This window comes from Ambystoma mexicanum, chromosome 14 (assembly GCF_040938575.1).
Source record: "Ambystoma mexicanum isolate Mex_15411 chromosome 14, UKY_AmexF1_1, whole genome shotgun sequence".
NCBI classification, from domain to species: domain Eukaryota; kingdom Metazoa; phylum Chordata; class Amphibia; order Caudata; family Ambystomatidae; genus Ambystoma; species Ambystoma mexicanum.
Genome location: NC_090940.1, coordinates 379761801 through 379789098, shown reverse-complemented (window position 1 = coordinate 379789098; position 27298 = coordinate 379761801). Strand labels below are relative to the sequence as shown.

The 27298-nt window shown below is 44.8% G+C and overlaps 1 protein-coding gene across 1 annotated transcript in view; it reads left to right on the top strand.

Moving 5' to 3' along the window:
• Nucleotides 1-27298, top strand: part of PNN (pinin, desmosome associated protein) — a 330597-nt gene that overhangs the window by 261820 nt on the left and 41479 nt on the right. Inside the window, exons 7-8 of the mRNA XM_069637495.1 lie at nt 16064-16219; nt 16316-16454. Of these exons, the coding sequence (XP_069493596.1) occupies nt 16064-16219; nt 16316-16454 (295 nt within the window). The remainder of the gene's footprint in view (nt 1-16063; nt 16220-16315; nt 16455-27298) is intronic.

The window sequence follows — 27298 nt, the reverse complement described above, 5'->3', positions numbered from 1 at the left end:
AATAGATGAGTAGTTAGTCCCCAATGAGCAAAATCTGTTCTATGGTCCCACACCAGTTTGGTGATGACATGCGATTGAAGACCACAAATCATGCGATAGTTGTTCTGAGTGGAAGCATGATCCAATCTTTCATCTGACTGTAATATTCTGAGTTGTGGACAGTCTAAAGGTGTGAAGGATTTAGTCTTCTTTTTTTTTTTTTTAATTGCCGGGTTGCTCGTCCATCCTATTATATTAAGTGTGCCTGGTTATTTCATTGTTATGTGGACTGGTTTGCGAGAAGCTGGACCGAAGATCTGGGGCAGTATTTTTGGGTAGAACGTTGGATGAGTTAGTCGGAATCAACAATAGCTGAGGGTGACTGGTTAAACAGCTCTTGGAAGAACATCTTTCGGTTTATGGGGACGCTGTTATATGGTTGCACAATTGGAAACATTAGGAACCGTAAGTTGTGGTTTCATAACCGCAGAATCCTCGGGTGGAGAAGGGGCCATCTTATCGACTCATGCACCAGTTATTTAATTTTCTAGGCTGCGTTGTGGTCGATTCTGATGACACATTGGTGCATCCAGGTTTAGAGACTCTTAATTGCTTGTTGCATGTGACTGTATAGAATTGCAACATTTGACACGAAGGTTCCCTTTGTTTGTGGGGGATTAGGAATGGATATTTGAGCTTTCAAGTGAATCAGTAGCAAATGGATGGTCGCTACCTTGAGCGTTTGAAACATTCTTCTAGGATTATCTATTTGGAGTATTTGATGCTAGAGGCAGATCAATCGGTTTGCCATTTTGTTTTTTTTTTTTTAATTAAACTTTGTTCATTCATTCGATTTTAGGTCTGTTATCTCATCCTTTGAGAGATTACAAAGATTGTTAGTGTTGGAGTTATGTCCGTTCACTTTGTTAGTTGGTTGTTTTTGTGTTTTTAATTGGTTTTGCTATTTTTTGTTCACTCTTGAATCCCGCCAAAGACGAAACGAACCAAACCTGATTTGGCGCAGAGTAAATCTCAAGCAGGATCTTTCCACAAAGAAATGGTGAAAAAAGACTGGGCCATTTTGAGAGAAGTGGCACCATTGGATGCTTTACTGCAGCTGCGAACACAGTCCGCAGGAAAAGCCCACCACGGTAGTTAAAAGTAATCCACTGCCATCAGCCATTCATTGAGGAAAGGGTGACATAAAAATGTCACATAAACTAGACAAAGGGGATACCGTAACCCCTCCAGCAACCTATTGTATGCTAATGTGTGCTGGTCTAGCAAGTTAGAATGTAAGCAAAGTCATTTTCACTTCACTTGGAAACAGTTTATCCAAGAGAAGGTATTTAAACCTTTTGGGAAATCTGAGACTTCCTTGTGCCACTGCACTGAAGGTGCTGTGTGGTACAATGTAAAAAATGCCTATGGAGTTTGTCGGACTCCACAACCAAAAGAAAACAGTGCTCAAGTCATGGCAAAAATGCATGAGGGAGTGGGGAAAAAGGGTCTTGCACTCCATGTAAAATATTAAGTCATCAAAAGCCAGCAAAGGTGTGCTGGGGGTATTTAAGATAGAGGAATTGGCACATTTCTGAGCATTCTCACTAACAAAGAAAAAAGGATATGTTTGGCCAATTTTAGGACCGGGTGTGTAGCTTTACTAATTGTAACACAAGAACCAATGGTTTTGTAATTGAATTGGAAGTAATCCGCTACGAATCTTGTTCTAACGAGAGCACGTACCGCGTCAAATTCTGAAATCAGAGCTGATGAGAGAGAACGTTACGGTCACTCAAAAGACATGCCTTGTACACTCGGCCGTCTTAAGTTGCTAACACCCACTCTGCCTCAAGTCTCACCTTTTCTGGCACTTCTGGGCACAGCTCATGGGCATATGCAAAGCCTTTTGTAAGGTGGTGCTCTGAGTCATACTGCCCAGAGTCAATGGCTGCTCTCTCCCTAAAGCCCCTCCTCTGGCAGCCATCTCCAGATTTTTACTGCACGTTCAAGTGTTGAGTCATTGTGTTTTGCTCTGTAGAATATTTGTTTTTTTTGAGTTTATTCATTCCATTTTCCAATTTTTGTCTAATAGAGGCTGTTTGCTCTTTCGACCGGCAGGCGGGGATGCAAATGTTGGCATCTTTCGTTTCTCCTCAAGGGCTAGAATTGTCGAGTTTTCATTAAATTCTGCAAGGCCATCAGGCCTACATGGTACGCCGGACCATGTCAGAGGACGGAGTTTGTCTTCAAGCTCTGCTCCAGCTGTGACCGAAGGAACGCGTTTGTAGAGGACTAACACTCCCAGTGCCTCTGTCTCCATCTGGACCACACGGACACAGATTGCGAGCTTACCCTGGGATTCACCAACCGCACCATGAAGAATCAACACTGCAGATTGGGGGCTTGACTCAACTCCAAGGCCTCTACCACGGGCAGAAAGCAGGGGCATGCCTCACAGGACCGGCCGGTCTGAGGAGCGGACTCGAGTCTTTTGAGGTCGCCCCATCTGTGTGGGGGAGTCCAAGACGAGGATAAGCACCGCAAGTCTTGTTTTCCATCAGGGTCGCCGCTCATCGACATCACCATCTGCTTCCATCTCAAGCCATCGCTCCAGTTCCTCCTCAAAAAGAAAGTTGGTGTTAGGACATTTCTGAGAATTCTCACGAATTCCCTTCCATCTTGGAGACCCCCAGCTCTTTTACTGGACTTTGGGACTTTTCGTTTTCATCCTGAAGAGACGTTTTTCCCACTCATGCATTTTAATTTGGTTTGAATATGGTTTCTTTTGTTTTTGGAGTCTGGCAAACTCCATAGGCATAATATTTTTATTTTGTGACAAAAGCACCCTCCTTGCAGTGTCACAAAAGTCCTTTGGATTTCTCTTAATGTTTAAATACTTTCTCTTGGCTACTGATTCAAAGAGTAGTAAAGTGAAATTGACTTTACTTACCCTTTTCTCTTTGTAGACCCAGCACACACCATCTTACATAGTGCTGGGGGGGGTTACTTAGTATCCCCTTTGTCTACTTACTCATTTAACATTTTGTATGTTACCCTCACTACAATTAATGGCTGGTAGCAGTGGTAATTTTCCTGCCATTGTTTTTTTTTTTTTTTTTTTACCAGACTGAATCCTCAGCTGCAGTATTGCACCGGTGGGTTCCGCTTTTGTCAAAATGGCCCTGTCTCCTTTTTTTTCCGTTTCTTGCTTGTGGTTTCTTTCATGGGTTTTACTCTGCGCGCCAAACCAGGTTTGGTCCCTTTGTTCATTGTCTTGTATGGGATTCACTGGTGAAGACTGCCTCTGGCTCCAGCATGTCTGGCAGGGCTGGAAGCAAGGGAGTTGCCCGACCCTCCCTGTGCTTCGTGCCCTTGTTTACAGGAATGCACCCAGAGGTGATTGGGCTCCTGGCTGTCCTTGGAGGACAGCCACCCTGCTGTGAGTGACAGCTAGGCTGCGAATGAATGGGAGACACCTGCATAAAAGGCGAGGTTTCTCAGAAGGCAGTTGACCTCTGGACGAAGAATCCGAAGAAACAAACAGAAGCTTGTTGCACCTTCCTGGACCGTTGGTTTGCCCAGTGAATCTGTACTGAAGCTCCAAATTTCATATTGACTAGAGAAGCTCGGATTGGACGATTGCTTCCATTGGGTTGGTGGAACCAACTGACCCCAAGACTAACTTGACTGGAGCCCCCTCTCCCTGCTGGCTGTACTTCATTGCTTCTGCTGGAACCAAGTGCCAGGGGACAGGAACTGCAGGAACGAGTGCATAGTCTTTAAGCTGTACCCCGTGCTCCAGGAAGATTATCCGGACCCTTTCAAAGCAGGACAACCCAAGCCTGAGCCACCTCAACAGAGTGACGGACCCCAGAAGCATGGGGAGCCCATAAGGTGTCCAAGAACTGCAGCGTTGCTATTGGCCGGTAGCTGAAACCGCAAAGTGCCGCTGATTTGGAAAGCGCCCATTGCTACTGCCAACTTTTAAACTGCAGTGCACAAGTCCCCAGACGTCCTCCCTCTTGTCATGAATGAGGTCCAGGAACACCGAATCTGCAGGACTGCAACAGGAACAGAAGCCAACTGGACCCTCTTCTTCCAGCCTAAGGGACTGTCTTGACTGAAGGGGTACTTACCTTTTTTTGGTCTGTAGAATGTCTCACTGGAGACCTACAGTAGCTGCTTTTTCTGCAGTTTTGCTTTCACAAGCCTTACAGCTTGTGACCCAACAGTGATTCTTTTTCTACAAACTCTATATATAACATTGGGCAAGACTTGTGCTATCTACAAGAAGTGCCTCGGCTCCCCTAGACTTTGTATTGACATTGGCTGTCTTGGCTCCCTGCAATCTTCTGACCCATTGACTGTGTTTAACTGTCCCAATAGGTGGTACATAAGTTACTTGTATTGCCGGGAAAGGGTTAACCTATTCTTCATTGGGCATTGTAAAGTACTTGTCTGTTCAGAGAACTTGTTAACGTCTGTTTGCTTCCCCAACCTTTTCCTTTTCCCCAATCTCAGTATTGCATTTAAGTGATATATTAATGTCCACAATGTCTTAGCAATTGAAGTCACCTCAGAGTGTAGGAAGTGTGTGCGACATCCCAAAAGGGCATCTACTTGACGAACGTAAATCTGAGGAAGTGTTTGAAGTGGATTTTATATTGCTGCATATTGCCCTTTCTAAAGAAGGCTTACTTAAACTGACTGAAATAATTATTTTATTAGAAAACCCTGAATGTTATTGGAGTACTTGTCAATTGTGAATCTCTGTAGCTCACAATTACCCCTCTTGAGAAGTCTGGCTGTTCACTCTATCAACTTGTGTAGTACAGACCTATACCAATAGTTGGGTATCTACACCAGCCATGTCCTCTTGGCAATAGCCTTCCATAGGGTTACTACATACGATCTTGCCTAACACACTCGAGGGAGGGACTCTGCAGCAAAGGATTTCCATTGGTTTAGCGGCACTTTGTGGTTTTGGCACCTTTTCCTCAGCCAGTGAAGAATGAAAAGCTTGGGTTAGGATTTCCTTGATTCCTCTGTTCTGGACTCTGGCGACGGGACTCTGGATGCACATTGTGGGAATCGTAGTATTTTGTCCGATCAGGTTGGGAATGCAGAAAATAGAGGGACGCGAGGAAGGATGGGGGAAGTATTCGAATGGAGACCAGTAAAACATGGATTCTGGGAGTTATGCTTTTTGGGTGCAACATGGTTTGGGACCTTAAAGGATTGATTACACAGAGTGGTTGTTGGATCTATGGAAGGGAGATCTTTTAGGTGAAAGAGAGGTTTAGTCGGGTCAATCTATAAACGCTTCAGGAAGCTAATCTTCCTAGTTTTTTTTCTTTCGCCATCATACCGTGTCTCAACTTGGATATTCCCTCAAGCGTAAGCCCGGGTTCCCCTACTCGGGTGATCCTCCCCACAGGTCCACCCCAGGAACTGGATCCAACAGCAATGGCAGTGTCCTGGCCACCTGAATAAGGGATTCCTGACTTCTTACTGGGAGGATAACCTTGGGTGTCTCACAGCTCTCCTATCCTTCCAGGTGGGTGGAGTGTTCAGGCAGTTTTTCTGAAGTTCAACTAAGGGCTTAGTAAAACCATACAACTGAGACAGTACAAGACTCCACTCGGCCTGTACCACCTGAGTATATGGTAGTGTAGACCAAACACGGGCGTATCTTTGGAGAGAGGGCTGTAGGAAGGTACAAAGAGCGTGTGGTTTACAAAGAGTTCAACATAAACACTGACAGCCGGAAGTATTATAAAAAATAAATGTTTATTATAAATCTAAGATAAATATTGGGGGTAAGTGCTTGGTCATAGGACATTAACACATTATAAAAACACAATGCTTGAAGTTACACAGACCAACACATAAACCTTCAGAATGCTAATAGTATTTCTAGGCAAGTGGGACTTTATGAAACGCATTTAGTATAGGACACACATATGCATGTCGAGTAAAGCCAGAAGTTACTTTCCGATTACTAATACAAGGGTAGTAGACCCTAGCAGTTGTGCAGTGACTCTGCTAAGGAATCATTTGGTAAACCAACCTGCAACTATACTTTTCTTAATAGTGTAACGCTCATTCAAGGAACAGTAGAAACCTATAACCACAGTCAGGAAAACAGTTTTATACTAGGTGTGTAAGAACCTTTTGGTGTAATATACAATTACAGTTGACTTTTAGCTCAGTGGAACACAGAGTAAGGTAAGCAAGAACGCTTTACACTAATGTAGGATTGCACCAGGCAGATTGAGGTCAGCTACACCTACAGGACACTTTTTATTTTTTTAAATAAGAATGGCACACAGCTATTCTAGGCAGGTAAAACCTAATGTTGTAATATACTATTCCAGTTGCTTTTCAGGTCAGTGGGACACAGACTAAGGTAAGCAATAACTTTCTAACTTTATTTTAGGATGGCCCAAGGCAGACCAAGGTAAGTAAAACTTACTTTTTAAAGGAGCTATCCGCAACTTAAAATAAGGCATAAACCTGAGACTTTTAGCCTATGTATAAAACCGACCAGGGAAAGCAAAAGTCAGTGTTGCACTTTATGAATTACTTTTTTATTCCATGTATGTAAAACCCAAGGCAGACTGTAGAATTGTGCAGGCGTACTGGAGTGGGACTACAAAAGACTTTACTGTTATTAGCTAACCCACCTTTTAATATAGGCCTGTATTGCACAAGTTGGTAGTGTGACTGAGTAGCTAGGCTCATCTTAAGAGGAGTAATGTGAGCTGTAGAGCTGTACAACAAAATAGTAAATACAGGTATCTAAGTAAATACTTAGTTAAGTATACATGTATTTATATATACACATTTAAAACGTTTAAGCAGCAACGAATAGTAACATTAATCCCAAGATAGGATTCAATTAAAAAAGAGAACAATAAAGCAGGTCAGCAATTCTTTCCTGTTCTACATTTTCCAGCACATTGAGTGACTTGAGGTCAGTAATGAAACTTATTTTGTATTACCTTTGCAGTATTGAGTTATAAGGGAGGGAAAAGGTTGTAGTTAGATCAGAGCATACTGACATTCTACAAAAAGTTAGATTCTCCCAGAGGGATGCAGGCAGTCTTTTATCCCAGCAATACGTGTTCAAAAATTAAAACCTGTAAGGGAACAAGCACTGCCAAAGCCAAAAGGTTCAGAATGGTGCCTTTAGGGAGCCAGGACAGCCAAAGTCAATTGGCCAGTTCAAAGTTCTGATGCTCTTAGAAAATGTTTTTAAGTAGTCAGTAGTTCAAATAGAAAACCACAGCAACTCAAGAGCAGTCACCCTTGAAGAACCACAAGCTGAAAGGCCAGTGCAGGTGAGTTGAGAAACTCTGAAGAGTGTACAATAGCACTCCCCAAGGTTGGCGAAGCACCACAAATGCAAAAGGTTGATGCTGCCCCCCACCCCGCCGCACAGCACCTGAGAACTGAAGAATTTGTTCCAGCTGGATGCCTTCTGGTTGCAGTGCAACAGACTCTTGTTCTTGGTCCTTGATCATGGTGACGTAAGGGAGGACATCTGGTGGGCTCCTGCTGTGACACTCGCGAGAGGGACTCTGCAGCAATGGATTCTCCTCGATTCAGCGTCTTTGTGGTTTTGGTGCCTTTCTCGGCACCAAAGAATGAACCGCTAAAGTTTTGCCGAGATTTACAATTCGATGGTCAGGGGTCCCCAGGTATTGGGATTCTGCAGCCTTGGTAAATCACAGCAAGTCGGAGGTTGCACCAAAATGAAGCATGTCTTTAGGCTAGTTGGTCCCACGAGCCCAAGGGAGGAAGTCGTCCCGTGTGGGTCTTTCCATTCGAAAACTGGTTCAGCACAGCTGCACTTCTTTCCCGGGCCCTTCGCGGTCCAGGAGGGTGATGCTGGCATCTCTTTGCGTCTTCGTCAGATTTTGTCCTCAAGTAGTCGACTCTGCCTCTAGTCCCAAAAACCTTGCCTTTTTTAAGCAAGTTCCCTTTCATTCACAGCCCTAGTCCTTGAGTAAATCTCGAAGGACCTTTCCACAAAGAAATGGCGAAAAAAGACCAGGGCCATTTTGACAAAAATGACACCCTTGAATGCTTTAGTGCAGCTGCGAACTCAGCTTGCGGGAAATGCACACCACGGTAGTTAAAACAAAACTGCCACCAGCCATTCAGTGAGGAAAGGTTAACATAAAAAATGTTAAATGAGAAGCTAGACAAAGGGGATACTAGGTAACCCCTCCAGCACCATATTGTAAGATAGTGTGTGCTGGGTCTAGAAGGTTACAAATTTAAAGTCAAATTCACTTTACTGCTCTGGGAAACAGTATCTTAGAGAAGGTAGTTAAACCTTTGGGAAAGCTGAAAGACTTTCCTGTGCCACTGCACTGAAGATGCTGTGTGACACAATGTAAAAGATCAAGTCCCCAAATCCAGCAAAGTTATTTCTCCTTGCCATTGAACCTTTTGCTATCCAGCTACGAACGGACACACAATGGGCAGGATTTGCCTGGCCGAGGGGAGGGGAAGAACGTGTCTCGCTGTATTCGGATGATCTCCTGCTATATTTGAGGAATACCAACACTTTGGGCGACTCTGGGTTAACACACAGAAAACAATTTACTTTCCGGCGCAAGGGGGAGGCTATGCAATCCCAGAACCCTGTCCATATTCAGTTTCGGTACTTGTGTTCACCTATCTTAGGTATACGGATTCGCAGGTCGCAGGAGGACTTCCTAAAACTGAACTTGCACCCGATAATGGAAACATTTGAGACATCCCCTACTGGCACTCCCGCCCACTTTCACTACTCAGGAGGGTGGCACTGTTTAAGATGCTGGCGCTCCCGAGATTCCTGTACGTCCTCAAACGCCCCACTCCCCATCCCGGCCACATTTGCAGACATTGATGGGACCCCCCCGTACGCTACTCTGCGGAGGAAAACAATCGCGCATTGTATTAAACACTACACCGCTCTGTGTGGGAGGGGGGCATCGGACTGCACAACATCCGCACATACTATTGGGCTGCGCAGGCAGGAGTGGCAAACAAGTGGCTACACGGGGACCCACTACTCCCACATACCAGGGATACCAACTCCACACAAGGGATACCAACTGCCCCCCCCCCCCCCCCTGCACAAACTATATGACACAAAAAGAACTTGAAAGGCACCGAGCGGGTCTCTCCACATCCAGAGTCTGGAAGGAAATACAGATACATCGGCTGGGAGGGCAGACCAACCCTGATTCAACCCCTCTGGCGCAATACACACCTTCCCGAAATCCAAAAAATGTGCCATTTTGGAACCTGGGAGAGAAGGGATCTCCACACTGGCAGACTTTGTTTAGGAGGGGCGATTGATAGATTTTGAAACTTTGCAAACGAAACACGCGTTGTTACCCATGGATCGCTTTAGATACCTCCAACTCACACACGCCATCAACACCCAATTCCTGAACCGTGCTGACATACCCACCTGCTCTCCCCTGGAAACAAATGTACTCCCACACTGTATCCCTCTCCAGGTAACCTCCACCCTCTATCAGGCAATTAACTCCTTTGGTTCAGGGGACCTCGCCAATCTCAGGGGCAAATGGGAACAGGACTTGGGGACGCTGGAGGTGGAATAATGGGTGGAGGCTCTAATGTCCCCAAGGGAAATGGGCGTTGACGCTAAACTCGGGCTGATAGAGCTGCGGATTCTACACAGGTCCTACTAGTCTAGAATGCAGATGGCCAGCGGGGGGGGAACAGGTTGATACTCCGTGTCGCCGATGCAAAAGGGCGGATGGCACCTTCTACCACATGATCTGGGAATGTGAGGCGCTGCAGGAGTTTTGGACAGCATGCTTACTGCGCCTCTAGAATACTGGGCACCACAATCCTGAAGGACCCCAAGCTTATCCTGTTGGAAATGGGGGGGGGGGGTGAAACCGACCTCAAACCTGAGGACATTTCTGGGGGTGGCATTTGGAGCGGGTAAGAGACTAACTGCTACCACTTGGGACTCAGGAGATTAGATGAACATAGACCGGTGGTCCAATGAAATGGACAGATGCGCCTCCCAAGAAAGACAGATTCATAACGCAAGGGGGTCCCCCGAAAGTTCCAGAAAATATGGGGTAAGTGGGAAGAATAAAATCAAAACCAAGACAATGGGAGAACCTGAATACCCTGTGCGCCCACCCGGAGGGTAGTGCGTGTCCCCTGTCCCTGGCGTGTCACTCGCCGTCAAATGCTGTGCTATGTTTTGCTATCTACCGCGTCTTTGAAGACCGGACTCTAAAGTCATTGTGTACGCATGTTGTAGTTTTTTGTTAAAACCTAATAAAAAGAATTTGAAGAAAAAAATCCAGCAAAGTTGCTGGGGGTCTCTAAGGTAGAGGGAATTGGCACATTTCTGAGATTTCACTTTAACAAGGGATTTAACAGGAAGGATCAACCGGTAAGGCTCCAGGCAAGAGTTTCTTCGTAGCTGGATGTGGCTCTGTGGTTTTGGTGCCCTTTTCCGGAGCCAGAAGATCCAATTTTGCTTATTGGATTTGCGTCGCTAATCTGGTGCAGCACTCGGGTAAGGGGGCTTCAAGGACTGGAATCACGTCTCTGGAGGTCCAGCAGGATGCCACAAGTTTCAGCTCTATTCGGAAGACCATGCACTGCCCAATGGCTCGAGGTCCTGGGGTATGTATTTTTATTTTTTTGTGGCTGGTTGAACAGATTTCATCCTTTCAAAATTACACAATGTATCAACATCATGAGACATTTGTGCACATTTTGAACATATTTCACAATGGCTTCACATACCTCATATAAACAATATATTTTCAACATTAGTAAATATTCCCTTAAACATCCAATTAAAACAACCTATTAGAAGAATATGTATAATGCTATGACACATTAAAGAGCGCACATTAATAAAAGCATCACTTAAAAGCAGATCCTTTTTGTGTGCAACTTTCCCAAAGCTGTAACTTGATTAAGATTTGTCTGTTTGAGACTGAGAACAATCTACACTAGTGTGAAATTAAGTAATTAAGTAATTAAGAATTTACACATGCAGACTTGATGATGCTTGTTATTCAGATTTCAATATAAGATCCAAGAAATGTACTAGTGCGATTTCAACTGCTATTCTTGAGGGAATTAAAGATCGTATGCCAGGTCTCCGTCTCGGTCACAGGACAATATGTATTAAATACCTCCTTAAAGAGGGCAGTCTACAATTATGTTGCAATGTCTTACATTTTTGTTATTACAGAAACGACAAATTCAGATCCTTGCTGATAATGCTTCGCCTTGCCAGTATGTCATTTGTCTACCAGAGGTTTAATCTGAATCTCGGGTACTGGTTTCTGATATTTTGCGATGGGCTTTTAATCAGATAATCAATCATGTTGCGAAATTGTTTGTGTCCAAACAGTGCCATGTCAATATCTACATGGGTACTACCTTTAACCTGAGTGCATATCCAGTCATGATGGTACATTTTATTTTTGGCTCTTGCTGGGTTTATGATTGAACGGTCAATAGTTATACTAGCATCAAGTGTTAGGGAGAATTCTCATAAACGTGCTAATTCCTTTCACCTTAGACCCCCAGCAACTTTGCTGGATTTTGAGGACTTGGTTTATTTACCTGTTAAGAGTTTGAGCCTTTTCCCCCCCACTCATGTATTTTGATGTTTTACTTTTTGTTTTCTTTGATTATCACTATCTTCCTGTAGAGTATGGAGGGGTTACTAGTATCCCCTGTCTAGAAACTCGGGTAGCGTAGCAGTCAAATGCTACCCTTTCCTATCGAAATGGCTGGTGGCAGTGGTTTTACAACGAACAACCATGATTTTTCCCAACCGCGAATACTGGTAGCAAATAAATTGCATGAGCCATGTTGTTCAAGATTTTGCCTTAAGCCTCTTTGTTGAAACGGGTCTCGTTCGTCTTTTTTTGCTGTTTCTTTTTTGGAAAGGTCCTAGAGTTTCTCTGCACGCCAAACCAGGTTTGGTCCCTTTGTTCTTAAGCCTTTGGCGGGCTTCAGGACTGAAGACCGCCTCTGGCACCAGAGTGTCGGGTTGGCAGGAAGTGGGGGAATGCTCCTGAAACTCCCCGTGCTTAGTCTCCTAGGAGACTCAAATGCACTCTGGCGTGTTTGGCTGGCTGACTGTCCGGCAAGGACAGCCACCCTGCTGGGTGAGTGACAGCTACGCTGGAATGAAGGAGAGAGAACTGTTTAAAAGGCGAGTCTCTTGGACTGGAAAGCAGTCGACCACTGGAACAAAAGAACCGAAGAAGAGCTGGAAGAGGACGGCTGCTGTAACTCCTGGACCATTGGTTTGCCCAGTGAAGCCCTGCTGCAGGTCTGAATTGCCAAGTTCATCTCGACAGAGAAGCCCCTTCAAGGACTACTTCTCCCTTTGAGTTGGTTGGACCAAGAAGCACCTTTCCAACAAGAAATGGTGAAAAAAAGACTGGGTCCATTTTAACAAAATGAGCACCCATGGGTGCTTAAACTGCAGCTGCGAACGCAGCCCTCAGTAAAAACACAATGGTAGCAAAAAGTCAATCACTGCCACCAGCCATTAATTGTAGAAAATGTAACATAAAAATGGTACATGAGAAACTAGACAAAGTGGATACTAAGTATAGCCCCCTCCAGCACCCTATGGTAAGGTAGTGTGTGCTGGGTCTAGAAAGTTACACATTGTAAGTAGTCAATTTCACTCCAGTGCTCTTGGAAACAGTTTATCCAATAGAAGGTATTTAAACTTTGGGAAACCTAAGACTGCCCTGTGCCACTTCACTGAAGGTATTGTCACAATGCAAAGATGCCTATGGTGTTTCAGACTCCAAACCCAAAAAGTGTTTCAATCACAGTGAAATACATGAGTGGGGGAAAAAGGTCTCTCTCAGGTTATAAATTAAAGTCTTAGAGTCCAGCAAAAGGGTTGGGGGTCTAAGGTAGAGAGGAATTGGCACATTTCTGAGAATTCTCCCTAACGTGTTTTGTGCTGATTGTGATTGTTTCCACTGTTTTTGGAGTCTGTCAAACTCCATTAGCATCTACTTTTTGTATGGTGACACACAGCACCTTCAATGCAGTGTGCAGAGAAATCCTTAAGATACTTGTGAGTACTGTTCCCAAGAATAATAAAGTGAAATGGACTTTACTTACTTTTTCTCTTTGTAGGTCCAGCACACACCATCTTATTTACTATTACTTTAAGCCTTTTATAGTGCACGCCTTGCACACAAGGGCATTAGGGCACAGACAAGTTCACAAAACAAACAACAAGTCTATGCCGTGTTGTGACCCTATGCTCCCCACTAATGGAAGTGTGGTGTGCTGGGAGGGTGGGGGGTTACACAGTTGCCCCTTATCCTACATTCTCTAAAAAAATAATGTATTACCCTCACTACTTTTAATGGCTGATGGTAGTGGTTTAATTTTCCTACCATTGTGCTTTTCTACCGCAGGCTGAATCCTCAGCTGCAGTATAGCACCCATGGGTGACCTTTTTTGTCAAAATGGCCCCAGTCTTTTTTTTTTTTTGCCATTTTCTGTTTGTGAGACCTGTCTTTGGCGGGCTTCAGCTGTGAAGGCCGCCTCTGGCTCCAGTGTGTCTGGAAAGGCAGGATGTGAGGGAGGTTCCCGAAAAACTCCCCTGTCCTTTGTCTCTAGGAGTGCATGAATGCAACCAGTCCCGATTGGTTGGCTGTCCTTTCAGGACAGCCACCCTACTATTTGACAGCCTAGGCTGTGCGTGAATGGGAGAAACCTGCTTAAAAGGCAAGTGCTTTGGGACTAAAAGCAGAGTCGAACGGAGCTTGCTGCATCCTCCTGGACCTTTGGATTGCCTGGTGAAGCCCTGCTGCTGTACTCCAACTCCTTTTTCCACAACTCTGGAAGGGACTGAATCTGTGTAAAAACCTTACTGCTTACATTGACTTCTTGAGATGAGCCTGGCTGCTCAGCCACACTACCAACCTGTGTAGTACAGACTTATACCAAAGGTTGGGTTCCTCTTGCCAGGATGTCATGGTTGCTGTCTCCCAAAAGGACTGCACACAATCTTGCTGAAAAGCAACAATAAAAATACTTCATAATACACTCTTGCCGTTCAATAAAGTAGATGCCCTTTTGGGATGGCACACAGATATTCCTACACCATGAGGTGACTTGAATTGCTAGGACACTGGACATTAATGTATCACTTTTCACACTTAAATGGTAATACTGAAGTTGTGGCAAAAAGGAAAAGGTTAGCGAAGGAAACGATGGTTAACAACTTTCTCAAACATTTAAGCACTTTTGAACCCCCAATGCAAAGTAGATTAACCCTTTCCCAGCCACACAAGTAAGGTGTTTGACTTTTTGGAGGGATAGTTAAACCCAAAGTCAAAGGGTATGAAGTCTATCAGGGAGCCAGGACAGCCAATATAACTTGAGCAAAGTCTAGATGAGCTGAAGCACTTCTTGAAGGTAGTAAATGTCTTGCACAGTGTTAGTTTTGTTGAAAAAGAAATCACTGTTGGGCCACAACCTGGGAGGCTTGTGAAGGGCAGAGCTGCAAGCAACTGAAGGTTGGTAGCAGCAATGGGCGCAATTCAGGTGAGCTGCACTTCTCGGTTTCAGCTTCTTGCTAATAGCACAACTGCCGAATTAATAGCAGCGATCCAGAGGATCTCTCTGGCACTGCACTGAGTGTGCTGTCAGTATGTAAAGTTGCCTGTGGAATTTCAGACTCCAAAACCAAAGACAGTGTTCAAATAAACACGCATTAGTGGAGGAAAAATGTCTCCCTCTCCATGATAAAAATTAAGTCCTTATGTCCAGCAAAAGAGATTCAGGGTGTGCGGGAGGGGTCTCTAAGCTAGAAGGGAATTGGCACATTTCTGAGAATTCTCCCTAAAACTCCGCAAGTGATTTCCAACAAACTCTTACTTTAAAATACTTTTCGATCTAAGTGCTTCAGCTCCATAGACTGTTCCAATTGACTTTGGGTGCTCTGGCTCCCTGCAGACTCGTCTAACACATTGACTTGATATGTCTGTCCCTCCATCAGTGGTAACTTTTAAGATTGTTATTGCTCGGAAAGGCTGGTCTAGATCTCATTGGAAGATTTAATTGTCCTCACTTGTACTGAGAACCTGTTTAACCTTTTTTCCTTCCTTTTTAAACTTTCCTTTTCTGCAACCACAGAATCTGCAAAGTATGACTAGTAATATATAAATGCCATTACTGTCCTTGTGAATGAAGTCACCTCCGGATATAGGAATTGTGTAAAGCATATCCAAAGAGTATCCACTAACTTGTGCTGATGCTGAAAAGTATTTTAGACTGTATTTGATTGCTACATACATTGCCCTTTAAAAAAAATGCTTATTTAAAAATTGATAAATTATCAGAAACCTTGAGTACAAGTGTTACTTGGTTACTTGTAAATACGAATTTCATTGCTACAGCATTATAGCTCACATTTACCCCTCTTGAGATGGGCCCGGCTGCTCAGTCACACTACCACCTTGTGTAGTACAGACCTATACCAAAAGGTGGGTTACCTAATACCAAAGCGATAAGTGTTTTGTAGTCTCCGTGTTCCTACACCAATTCTGAAACAGTACTACTCTACAGTTCAAATTTCCTCCCTTCTACGATGAGCCTGGCTGCTCAGCCACTCTACGGACTTGTGTAGTACAGGCCTATATTAGAAGTTGGTGATCTAAAACCAAGAGATGAGGATTATGAAGTGTAAGTCCAGATGGATTTTGAAAAACGTACCTAACAATGTTCTACAAGACTCAGTTAATGTCATACATTTCGGTAAGGCACCAGTTTGCTTGCAGCGTCAAATGTAGTTCCTGCTAGCTGTTGATTTCAAGCTAACCACGTTCTTATTGGCTGGAAGTAGGAGCTAAATGACTCCCAGCAATTTTGAAACCTGTATGCGAAAGGTCCCTGTTCTTACTTTATTCAGCAAAGGATATTCAGATAAGATAAATTGCATTGTTGCACAGTAAAAAACCATTTTACTTTCTCTGCAAAGCGGTTAAGCACTTATTATAACACAACCTATTTTCACCTACAGCAAAAAAGGCGCAAGGAAATCGAAAAGAAACTTGAAGTTCAAGCAGAAGAGGAGAAGAAGAAAGTGGAAAATGAAAGAAGAGAATTGTTTGAGGAGAGGCGTACCAAACAGACAGAACTGCGTCTCTTGGAGCAAAAGGTTGAACTTGCGCATTTGGTGAGTTTTTAGAAGGTTCTGACTATTATACATGGTGTTTGGTTATATGCATGAGGCATTTTTGTATAATTTAATGGTTTATTCCCCTCACGATAGCAAGAAGAATGGAATGAACACAACTCTAAGATAATTAAATATATAAGAACCAAGACGAAGCCTCATCTGTTTTACAAACCAGGCAGAATGTATCCAGCTACTCAGAAATTACTTGATGACTCGCAAAGAAGAATGAAAGGTAATCCCCTTGCCAAAATCTGCAGTCGAGTGCAAGACAGAACATTTTTGTGATAGTTGTGGTTTTTTTTTTTAAAATTTTGACCCTCTTTAGTTTTGCGGTCTCAATTTGCCAATTAATATCCTAACCCTTCAAGGCTAGGAGTTTGTCACTGATGCGCTGCTTTGTCAACTGCCAGAATGTTTTTCCCTTCTGCTCAATCAGACTCGGAACACTGAATAACACTTCATGATTTTGGATAGCTTTATCAATAGAAGCAACTGTCATTGGATACCAGAAGTCTGCATACCATATTTGATTGTTTGAGAGAACTGGAGGTCTGTATGATGTGATGGCTACCCTTTGGTTAAGATTTTCACAGCAATGATCCATCTTCCTGACCTGTGAACCCCCGAACCTTTTGCTTTTACTGATGAATTATTTTTCCTTATACCTTGGTGAGTGGGATCCTTTTTCCACTCAGTCTTTTACTCTACAGTAAGTACCTATACAGTAAGTGCCTATTGTTGCTGGGTTGCTTTAGGGGCTCCCCTTTTTATATTTCTCTGACTAACCTTGTGAGAACTACAGTTCCCTACGGTAGAAAGGATCTTTGGATCCCTTTTACATTTTCTTAGGTGAGACAGCATCCCCCACCCTACGAAGTGCTGCGGAGATACCATGTATCCCCATTCTCATTCGAAAGGTCACATTTGTTACCAGGACAAGCTTACCGTCAATGGCTGCTAGCAGTGATACCTTGTATTAATTTGGTGCACCTTTACCGCAGGCTGTGTTCACAGCTGCAGTAAAGGCACCAAAGGGTGCTGATTTTACCTTAATGGCCCCTGTCTTCTTTTTTGCGCATTTTAGTGTTGCTTGTCCTTTTTCTTGTTCCTTCCTCTGACATCGAGGGCGGGAAATTGCTTTGTTTTATCTTCGGCAGTAGTCCCCTGGACTCCCTGCCCAGGCTCCAGTCTGTCTGTGAAGGCTGGAATCATGCGAGGAGTCCAAATCTCTGCAGCCCTTGGTCTTCCTCCTTGCCTGAATGGGGATAACTCCCAGTGAGGGGCTGGCTGTCCTGATTGGACAACCAGACCACCCTTTGTTGTAAATTGCAGGGAGCGAATGCAGAAGTTGTTGTAATTCCTGTCAAATACTGCGATCCTGGAAGCTGAAGACAAGTCGACCACTGAAACCGAAGAGGAGGATGAAGGAAAAGTGGCTTAAACTATTTCAATCGGCCGGAGAGCCTGCAGTAGCCCTTCCTTCCAGTCGACCTGGAGACTCCGAAAACTATGACCCAGAGCTTGGTGAGACCCACCAGACTAGAGACCTGCAATTTGAGCCATCCCACGTCTTGCTGCGACCTTGCAGGTCAGCAATACCCTTATACCCTGGGACCTCGAGCCATCGTGCGGTGCAGTCTTCCAAATTGCGAATCTCGCTGAAACTTTGTGGGCATCCTGGTGTATCCCTAGAGACACAAATCGAGTCTGAAAAGTCCCCTCAACAGAGTGCTGGACCTTGTAATGACAAGAATTCAACCGTGATTTTTCTGGCTTCTGTGGTCCTTGAAAAGGCGCCAGATCTGCAGAACCGCATTCAGCCTCAAGGAAAACCTTGCCTCGAGCCTTCTTCGATCCCTGCTGCAAAGTCCCTTCTGAGGTCTTGTTGTCCGTCTCCACGACAAGGAATCCATTGACTGGGTATTTGGCTGCAGACCCTAAAGTTCTCCTGCTGCAAAATCTTCAATGCTGTGTAGCTATGTGGTGTCTTCTGTGATTGGGAAGTCCCTCGTCCAGTACACCCAGTTCCACTACTAGAATCCTGCTAGGGTGTCTGCTGCAAAGCCCCTGGACACTCTTCTAACTCAAAAGTAAAGCACTTACCCGTTTGCCGAGTTTTCCTAAGGAACTCTGACTTTTGCTACTAAAGAACCTATTCTGACACTGCCTGTTGGTCACTAGTTCTAGTGACCGCCCCCCTTCTGCCACTGAGAACACTCATGTTCCAAGAATAAGGGAAAGACTGTCGAGGGATTGAGACTTCTGCTTAGAAAAGAGTGTTTACAAGTTACTTACTTGTAAAGAGTTGGTAACTGCAATTCTAAGAACAGTTACAAACTTTCTTACTGATCTTGAATGTGTGATGCACTATTCTTAAAAGTATGGTTAACATCTCTTCTTCCTTAGCAACTGTTTTTCCAGTCTAATAGAAAGTAGATGTGAAGGTGTTTTATTCTCCTGTGAGAGTGTCCCCCAACTTGGTCTTGCTTCCCCTGACTTGCTGCTAGCCGTAAGACAAAGAGCTGGGGAGTTTTGGACTCCTACCTCACTTTCTGCTCTTAGACTGGAGCCTGGGCAGGGAGTCCAGGGGACTCCTGCCGAAGACAAAGATCACACAAAGGAATTTCCCACCCTGGATGTCTGGGGAAGGAACAAGAGACGAGAACTAAAATGGCGAAAAAAGACCTGGCCATTTTGGTAAAAATACACCCTTGGTTCCTTCTTTACTGCAGCTGTGAACACAGCCCGCGGTAAAGGTGCACCAAATTAATACAAGGTATCATTGCCACCGGCTATTGAAGCTAAGCTTGTCCCTGTAACAGAATCATAACATTAACTGTGAAAGGTGATATATTGTATCTCCCCAGCACTCCACATAAGGTCGGGTGTGCTGGTTTCACTAAATAAAATGTAAAAGGATACAAAGATGTTTCTACCCTTTGGAACTGTAGTTCACTCAAGGTTAGCACAAAGAAGTTAAAGGGGAGCCCCTAGGGCATCCCAGCAACAACAGTCACTTACCAATAAGTTGTTAAAGATAACTTTAAAAAGACACTATGGAGAGTCTTAAAAATGACACCCATACAAAGTTAAAGATTATGTGGGAGTGGAAAAAGGTTCCCACTCACTGAGGTATTAATGAAAAATCTCCCACTAATAAAGCAAAACGTTCTGGGGTTGAACCATGAAAGGAAGATTTACTAGTTCTGTGCAAATCTTCACAGTGCCTTAAGCCACTTTGTTTAAACTCGTCCCAGTCTTTTTCCGAAATGAATGACTGAATACACAGGCTCACCAAGACGGAAGCACTAGAACGCCACATCAACACCACTCCGACCCGGATACTTTCAAAACCTCAACTGACCAGTGTCACACCAGATAAGACAATGGAGATATTACTAACCCAGTCCCACACCCGAAGAAAGGGTCAGATGCACCTATCAATCCAATTACTATGATACAGCGGGGTCAGCGCAGCACCAACAAAGCGAGGCGGCCCATGAGGAACCAGCATCAACCCAACCCACACGGATACAACTCTAACGGAATCATAAGTACCTGAATCAGGGCACAGGCACCACTAACCCAACCCTCAATGTTCTGCATACTTAAACCACACAAAGCCACTCAACCAGCTCTCTCAGCAATCCGCACGCACTTTACCACACTGCATCAACAACACATAAACATCACCTACAGCACTCGAGGTCTTGCCTGATCCGATACTAGCACCAAAGCCCAGCACTCGTATACCATGCAGAAGCTGCCAACAGCTCATCACTCATCCCACTCTCCTGCTCCCCTCCTCCCGACTAACCCTACCCGTCCTTCCTGTTTACAGATCCGTCAGAGCGCCTGGGGACCAATTCCGTTGGTGACGGTGCGCTATATAAGTACCTTTTTAACAGAACATTTCTTTTTGGAAAGGTCCTTCTAATGTTTGACTCTGCGCGCCAAACTAGGTTTGGTCCCTTAGTTTCTATGCCTTTGGCGGGCTTCAGGACTGAAGACCGCCTCTGGGGCCCGAGTGTCTGGGGTGGGCAGGAAGGGAGGGAGGTGCCCGAAACTCCCTATGCTTAGTCTCCTAGGAGACCCAAATGCAATCTGGCCTGGCTGGCTGGCTGGCTGGCTGGCTGGCTGACTGTCCGGCAAGGACAGCCACCCTGCTGGGTGTGGCAGCTAGGCTGGATTGATTGGGAGAAAACTGTTTAAAAGGAGTCTCTTGGACTGGAAAGCAGTCAACCACTGGAACGAAAGAACCAAAGACTAGCTGGAAGAGGACGGCTGCTACAACTCCTGGATTGTTAGTTTGCCCGGTGAAGCCCTGCGCCGGTCTGAATTGCCAAGTGTATTTTGACAGACTAACCCCTTCAAGGACAACTTCTTCCTTTGAGTTGGTGGGACCAATCAACTCGTAAACCACCTGGATACCATTCTTGGAGCTAGTTAGGATTAACCGGGGGGGGGGGGGGGACACCAGCTTGTGTGCTTGACTGCTACTCGAACTGAAGTGACTCCATTTTGGCGCATTTTCCGACTATGCAGTGCAGGAGTCCCCCCGACATCCTCCCGCTTGTCCCCACAACTGAGGCTCAATAGCAGTGAGATCTGCAGGAACCAGCGTCTTCAGCTGCATCTTTTGCTTCATATTAAGGTACTGTGCCAACCCGATTGAGGGAACGCCTCTTGCAGTGAAAGTTTGTGGAACTTTCCCAACTTACAGGCCTAATCAGCTTGTGTCCCAATATGATTCTTTTTCATACAAATTACTTCTGAGAACATTGGCAAAGACTTTACTGTTTAATGGTCTTTCATGTCCAAGACACTAGTCCTTTGACTTTGGCCTAGGCCTATTGAACTAAATCCAGTCCTCTAGTGAACTAAAACTATTTGCACTGCCTAATAAAGTGTGTTTGATCTATTCTGCTAACCTCTGCCTTTGCCCTCCGATTTAAAGTAACTGAAATGCTATTTTGCTCCTATTTCAGGGGAGCCTAATTTGCTCAAACATATCGGTTTTTGTGTTTAAGTTTATTTGTGTATATGTTGCCTCTTTCTAGTAATCATTTTCTAAATGATTGTGTAATAAATTAAGTTTTACCAAGAAACCTTGAGTATGTCTACTTGAACCACTGTGATTGTAAGACCTCTGTGTAACCTCCTTTTACTGCTCACATTCCCTCTTGAGATAAGCCTGTCTGCTCAGCTCGCTACCACAAACTGTGTAGTACAGACATACCAGAGGTTGGTTTTGCTTGCACCTGTGGTCCTCATTGTATGTGGTGGTCCCAGAGGGTACTGCATGCAATTCTGCCTAACACTCGGTGAGGGGCAGCTAGGCTGGAATGAATGGGAGAGAACTGAATAAAAGGAGTCTCTTGGCTTGGAAGGCAGTCGACCACTGGACGAAGGAACCAAAGAGCTTGAAGAGGGAAGCTCCTGGACCGTTGGTTTGCCCGGTGAAGCCCTGCTGCAGGTCCGAATCGCCAAGTTTGCATCGACCTAGAAGCCCTGCAAAGGACGACTTCTCCCTTTGAGTTGGTAGGACCAATCGACTCTCAAGTAAGCCACCTGGCCACCCATCTCCGAGCTGGTTGCATTTCCTCAGAGTGCTACAGGAAACCGTAGAGCCAGGGAGAGGAGCACCAGATTGTGTGCGTTGCTTGTAAGCTGGCCTAAAGCTTTTGGAAGATCCTCCAGACTCTCACGAAGCAGGACTTACCAAGCCTGACCCTGCCCCCACCACTCCCCAACCCCCCCCCCCCCTCCTCCATTGTGTGCGGGACCTCAAATGTGAGGAAAGTCCACCTTGACAGCCAGGAACCACGCTTATTGCCATTTGCTGTACTGCAAGGAGCTGAAACGCGAAACAGCCACTGAAAGTAGTTTGCCGGTTGCCAGCTTTGACGGTGCCAGTACAGTGTAGGAGTCCCCGACTTCCTCCCTCTTGTCCCCACGACTGAAGCCCAGGAACTGTGAGATCTGCAGAGCTGTTAAGGAACAGAAGTCTTGAGCTGCATCTTTTTTTTTTCTTTACTAAGGTACTGTAAATCTAGCCTAAGAACTCACCTCTTTTACTGTGGAAGTGCTTGTAACTTCTGCAACTCACAAGTCTAATCAGCTTTTGGCCCTACATTTGATTCTTGTTCTCAGACGCCTAGGAACTTGTGCAAAGACTTTTCCGTTTAACTGAAGTGCTGCATCATATACAAAGACTTTGGCCCATTGACTTTGGCTTAGCCTATTGAATTGAATGACTTCTCAGAGCTATCTGAAAGTATTTGCCCTGCTTATGACTATTTTTATTTCTTGTGTTCTAATAACTTTTGTCTTACTTACGTATTCTGTATGCCAACAGTAAGGTATTGATTTCCCCAGCACCCTTGTTACTGAAGTTAACTGTGGGTGTAGGTTGTCTGTGGGCCATCCCAAAAGGGCCTTGTCTGATCCAGAAACTCGATGTACAGTTTTGAAGTAGATTTGTTACTATTCTATTGCTCCCTTCTGAAGGAGGCTTTATAACTGACTGATAAATACATTAATTGTTTATGCAAGAAACCTTGAGTGCAAGTTTATTTGAATACCTGTAAATGAATCTGTGTGTAACTCCACTACAGCTCACATTTCCCCTCTTGAGATGAGCCTGGCTGCTCATCACGCTACCAAAACTGTGTAGTACAAGCTTATACCAAAGGTTGGGTTGCCTACAACTGTAGTCCTAGTTGTTTGTAGTGTTCCCACAGGGTACTGCATACAAACTTTGCCTAAAAACTCTCCAAGAGTGAACAGTTTCAAAAGTTTGTACATACCTTGGATGTCTGATGCACTATTCTCAAAGGTATGGTTAACCTCTTTCTTTCCTTTTTAGAAACCGTTTTGCCATTCTAATAGAAAGTAGATGTGAAGGTATTACTCACCTGTGATTCGTTTGTGCCTCGTCCCAAAAGTAATGTTGGTTTCACCAGATTATTCCTGTTAGGATAATTGTATGCGTGTCTCCCAACTGGGTCTTGCTGCCCCTGACTTGCCGTTAGCCTGTTCAGAATAAATTTGCCTTAGGTTTTACCTACCTAGAATAACGTTTGGTCATTCAGTAAAGTGTAACATTGGGTTTTTGCTTTCGTTGTGCTGTTTTAGACAGACATAAAAAGACTGTTTCGAACTGTCCCTCAAAAGTCATGCATAAGCTACTTGTATAGCTGGGAAACATCTGACCTGGACTTCATTGTGAGGTTAAAGAATATGGGCTTTACTTGCCTTGAGTTAGCTCTGCGCCATTCCAAAAATAAGTTACAAGAGTTATTGCTTATATCAATCTGTGTTTCACTTAACTCAAAAGCACCTGTAATTGAATATTACATGCTTAGGTTTTTCTCACCTAGTATGACTTATCACAAAAGTAGTTCTAGGTTTTTACTGTACCTGCAATAAGTGTTCCACTAGTCGCAAAACGCATACTGTCCAGTTGATTTTGTGATTTGTTAGAGCCATTGTATAACTGGTAGGGTCTACTGCCTTGTCATTACTGAATGTAATTGTGGAGGTAACCATTGGTTTTTACTCCCCAAGAATGTTGGACGCATACTGCATGTGTATGAAAAGGTTTGGACTTCCCTACAACTACTGTTGCGTGTTCCAAATAAGGTTTATACAATGGTCTGTGTAACTTAAAGTATAGTGTTTTTGTAATTTTGATTACATATAAGGTGTGATAGTACTTCATTATGGTTGTCCCGGGAGGATAGCTCAGCGGCAACGTATTCGCCTTGGAAGCAAGACGACACGAAGCAACGCAGGTTCGATCCCCGGGTCCGTGCTTAGAAACCTCTGGGTATTTAAGCGCGTTATAAATACACAACTAAGGAAAAAAACAATTATGCAACTTAAAAAAAAACCTGTAACAGTGCCTTTGCTGCCCGCGGACTGTGTGAGCACTTTAAAAATGCTAAATTTACAAAATTACAAAAAAAATTATCACTAGATGTTTATGGGCCTACTTGTATTTATAAAATTTCTTTTTACAATAAATAGTGTTAGGGAGAATTCTCAGAAATGTGCTAATTCCTTTCTTCCTTTTAGACTGCCAGCTCTTGCTGGACTTAAGGACTTATTTATTTCTCATGTAATTTTAATTTGATTTATTCTCTGCATTTCTTTTGACTTTGGAGTCTGACAAACTCCATAGGCGTAATCTTTACATTGTCGCACAGCACCTTCAGTGCAGTGGCACAGGGAAGTCTTTCAGATTTCCCAAAGGCTTAAATACCTTCTCTTGAATAAACTACTGCTTCCAAGAGCAGAGAATTGAAATTGACTTTACTTACAGTTGTAACTTTCTAGACCAGCACACACTAATTTACAATAGGGTGCTGGAGGGGTTACATAGTATCCCCTTGTCTAGTTTCTCATGTAACATTTTTATGTTAACCTTTCTACAATGAATGGCTGGTGGCATTGGTTTACTTTTTACTACCATTGTGTTTTTACTGCAGGCTGCAATTGCAGCTACAGTAAAGCACCCATAGGTGCCCATTTTGTCAATGGCCCGGGTTTTCTTTCGCCATTTCTTGTTGGAAAGTTCCTTCTTGAAATTTACTCTGCGCGCCAAACCAGGTTTGGTACCTTAGTTTTTGTCTTTAGCTGGATTCACTGGTGAAGCCCTCCTCTGGCTCCAGCATATCTAGCAGGGGCAGGAGGTGAGGGAGGTACCCAAACTCCCTGTGCTTAATCCCCCTGGTTACAGGAATGCACCCTAATGTGATTGTCCGGCTGGCTGTCCTGGGAGGACAGCCACCCTGCTTTGATATTTACAGCTAGGCTGGAATGAATGGGAGAAACCTGCATAAAATGAGTGTTAAACCAGATTGTGTGCCCTTTTGTGTGCACTACAGAAACGGTGACCGCCTGTCAATAGGAACACAACCTTTGGTATAAGTCTGTACTACACAGGTTGGTAGTGTGGCAGAGCAGCAAGTCTTATGTCAAGAGGGGTCAATATGAGCAGTAGGGTTGTAACAGTTTCAGTGACGGTTACTCAAATAAACACTTGCACTCAAGGTTTCTTGATTAAACAATTTTTCTGATGCTTGTTAATCTGCTTAGAATCACATGCTGTGCATATGGTCCGACATCCAGTGGTAACTGCAGAGTATTGCATCTTGCCTTTCGGGGACCAAAAGGGGACGTCTGCATAGGCGTATCTGTAACACTATCCCTATCGTGAAGTGTGTAGAACCCAAAATCCCTCACGTGCCGAGGTCCCTTAGATTGTCTATTTCTGCCCAGATAACTGGTTGCCCTATAGCGGAGCTCTTACTAGAGACATTGTTTATCTTTACCAAATTGTTGGTTTATTCCCCGTTAAGTCACTTCGCCAATAACAACTTTGACGAAGACTACGGGGAATCATCTATGGCTGTGGATTTCGGCACCTAAGATCTGCGGCCGGATTGTCCACATGGTCGGGCCCTCTGGCCTTCCTAAACAATCGGGTGAGTGGGGTGGCCATATTGTTTAGTATGTCTTTCCTCCTTCCCCTCTTTTCCCTTGTGGTCTGGTCATCCTTCCCTTTTGCTATGGAAAGGACTCCTTTTAGATTCTGCCTTAAGTGTAGGGTCAGATATCCTTGGAAGGACGAACACAGGACGTGTAACGCCTGTCTTTCCCCTAGAGCACGAAGAGAAGCGGTGTGTGGCGTGCGAACTCCTTCGGCCCAAGACCCTTAAGGAGCGCTGTGTAAAGTGGTGGGCCGTGTACGGTATGTCACGCATGGAGCCCCACCGCCACACCAGCTAAAAGTGACGGGGGTACTTCGGATGACCAAACGTCCAACGCCGATGTTATAGACCTTGAGGCGGACACTTCAAGATCTGCCGCGCCCGTCCCCGACCCTTCCAGGCTTGACTCTGTTCTTGCTACAGGGACCACATCCGGCGACAGGGGCATACAAGCGCATCGCACCAAGCACACAACCCCTAAGCCAATTTCGACGCCTTCGTCGAAAAAGGCAAAGGCGCCATCGGTTCCGCTGGAATCTTCGCCGGTTCCCTCGGATCGCTCTGATCCAAGGCCTTCCCCGTATTCGTAGCAGCGCAGGGTGATTGGGCAACCAAGACAAACCAAGGGCGCTACTCCTAATCCTAGACATGTCAAATCAGGAGCCCCACGCTTCGAGTTCCAGGGCCTCCAGTAGGCCCAAAAACTACAACTAGGCCTCTAACTAGAAACCCGTCCACTAAACCACCTGTTGGCACGGATGGTATTTCTACTGCCTACAAATCACCGGAGCCTTTGTCTCAACAATTTGGTGACTATCCAAAGTAGCATCGGAAGAATCGCAGCAGCAGTGGGCCTTATACCGGAACCCACCGAAGTTTATGGGTCAATCCACGAAAGTTTTCGGCGGATTGGATTCCCGATTCCAATGGAACTTACGTAGGTAGTCCAGAGACTCACTCCGACACCCTTGGAGGTTCTTGTCGATGTCAAGGTGCGGAGAACGTCACTTCTCCTCGCACCGGCCCGTTTGGGTCCTCTAAATGGACTACAGAGAAGTTCGAGGGTTGTATGGATCGGCTAGAGCGGATTATCAGTTCTTCTGATCGATCACCCACCCCCGAAAAGGGCTCGGTTAGACCCTAACCCCCAAATTCAAGTAGATCAGTCTCAGGTTTTCCAACAAGACATGATCCACATGGATACTTATAGAGACATCTATAAGGAAGAAGAGGAACCTTCCTTTCTCAAACTATGAGGAGGATCAACAGGGTACGACTGACAACTGGGAGGAGATCCAGCAGGAAGGTGAAAACCCTTGGACACAACAGGATCAAGACGCTGATATTTTGTGTGGATTCTCCTCAGTCCACCCCGGCTCGCCAGGCCTCCCCTGTGGATGACCAAATGGCTTTCAACTCCCATGTTGAAAAAGGCTGCAGAATTCTTCAAAATTGGCACTCAAGAGGCGGTACTGCAGCAGGATTTTGTGGAGGATATTATTAAGGAAAAACCTCCAGCGAGTCAATCCATCCCCCTCCTTAACTCTAAGACGGGTAGCTCCCTCTTTGGTCACACCTG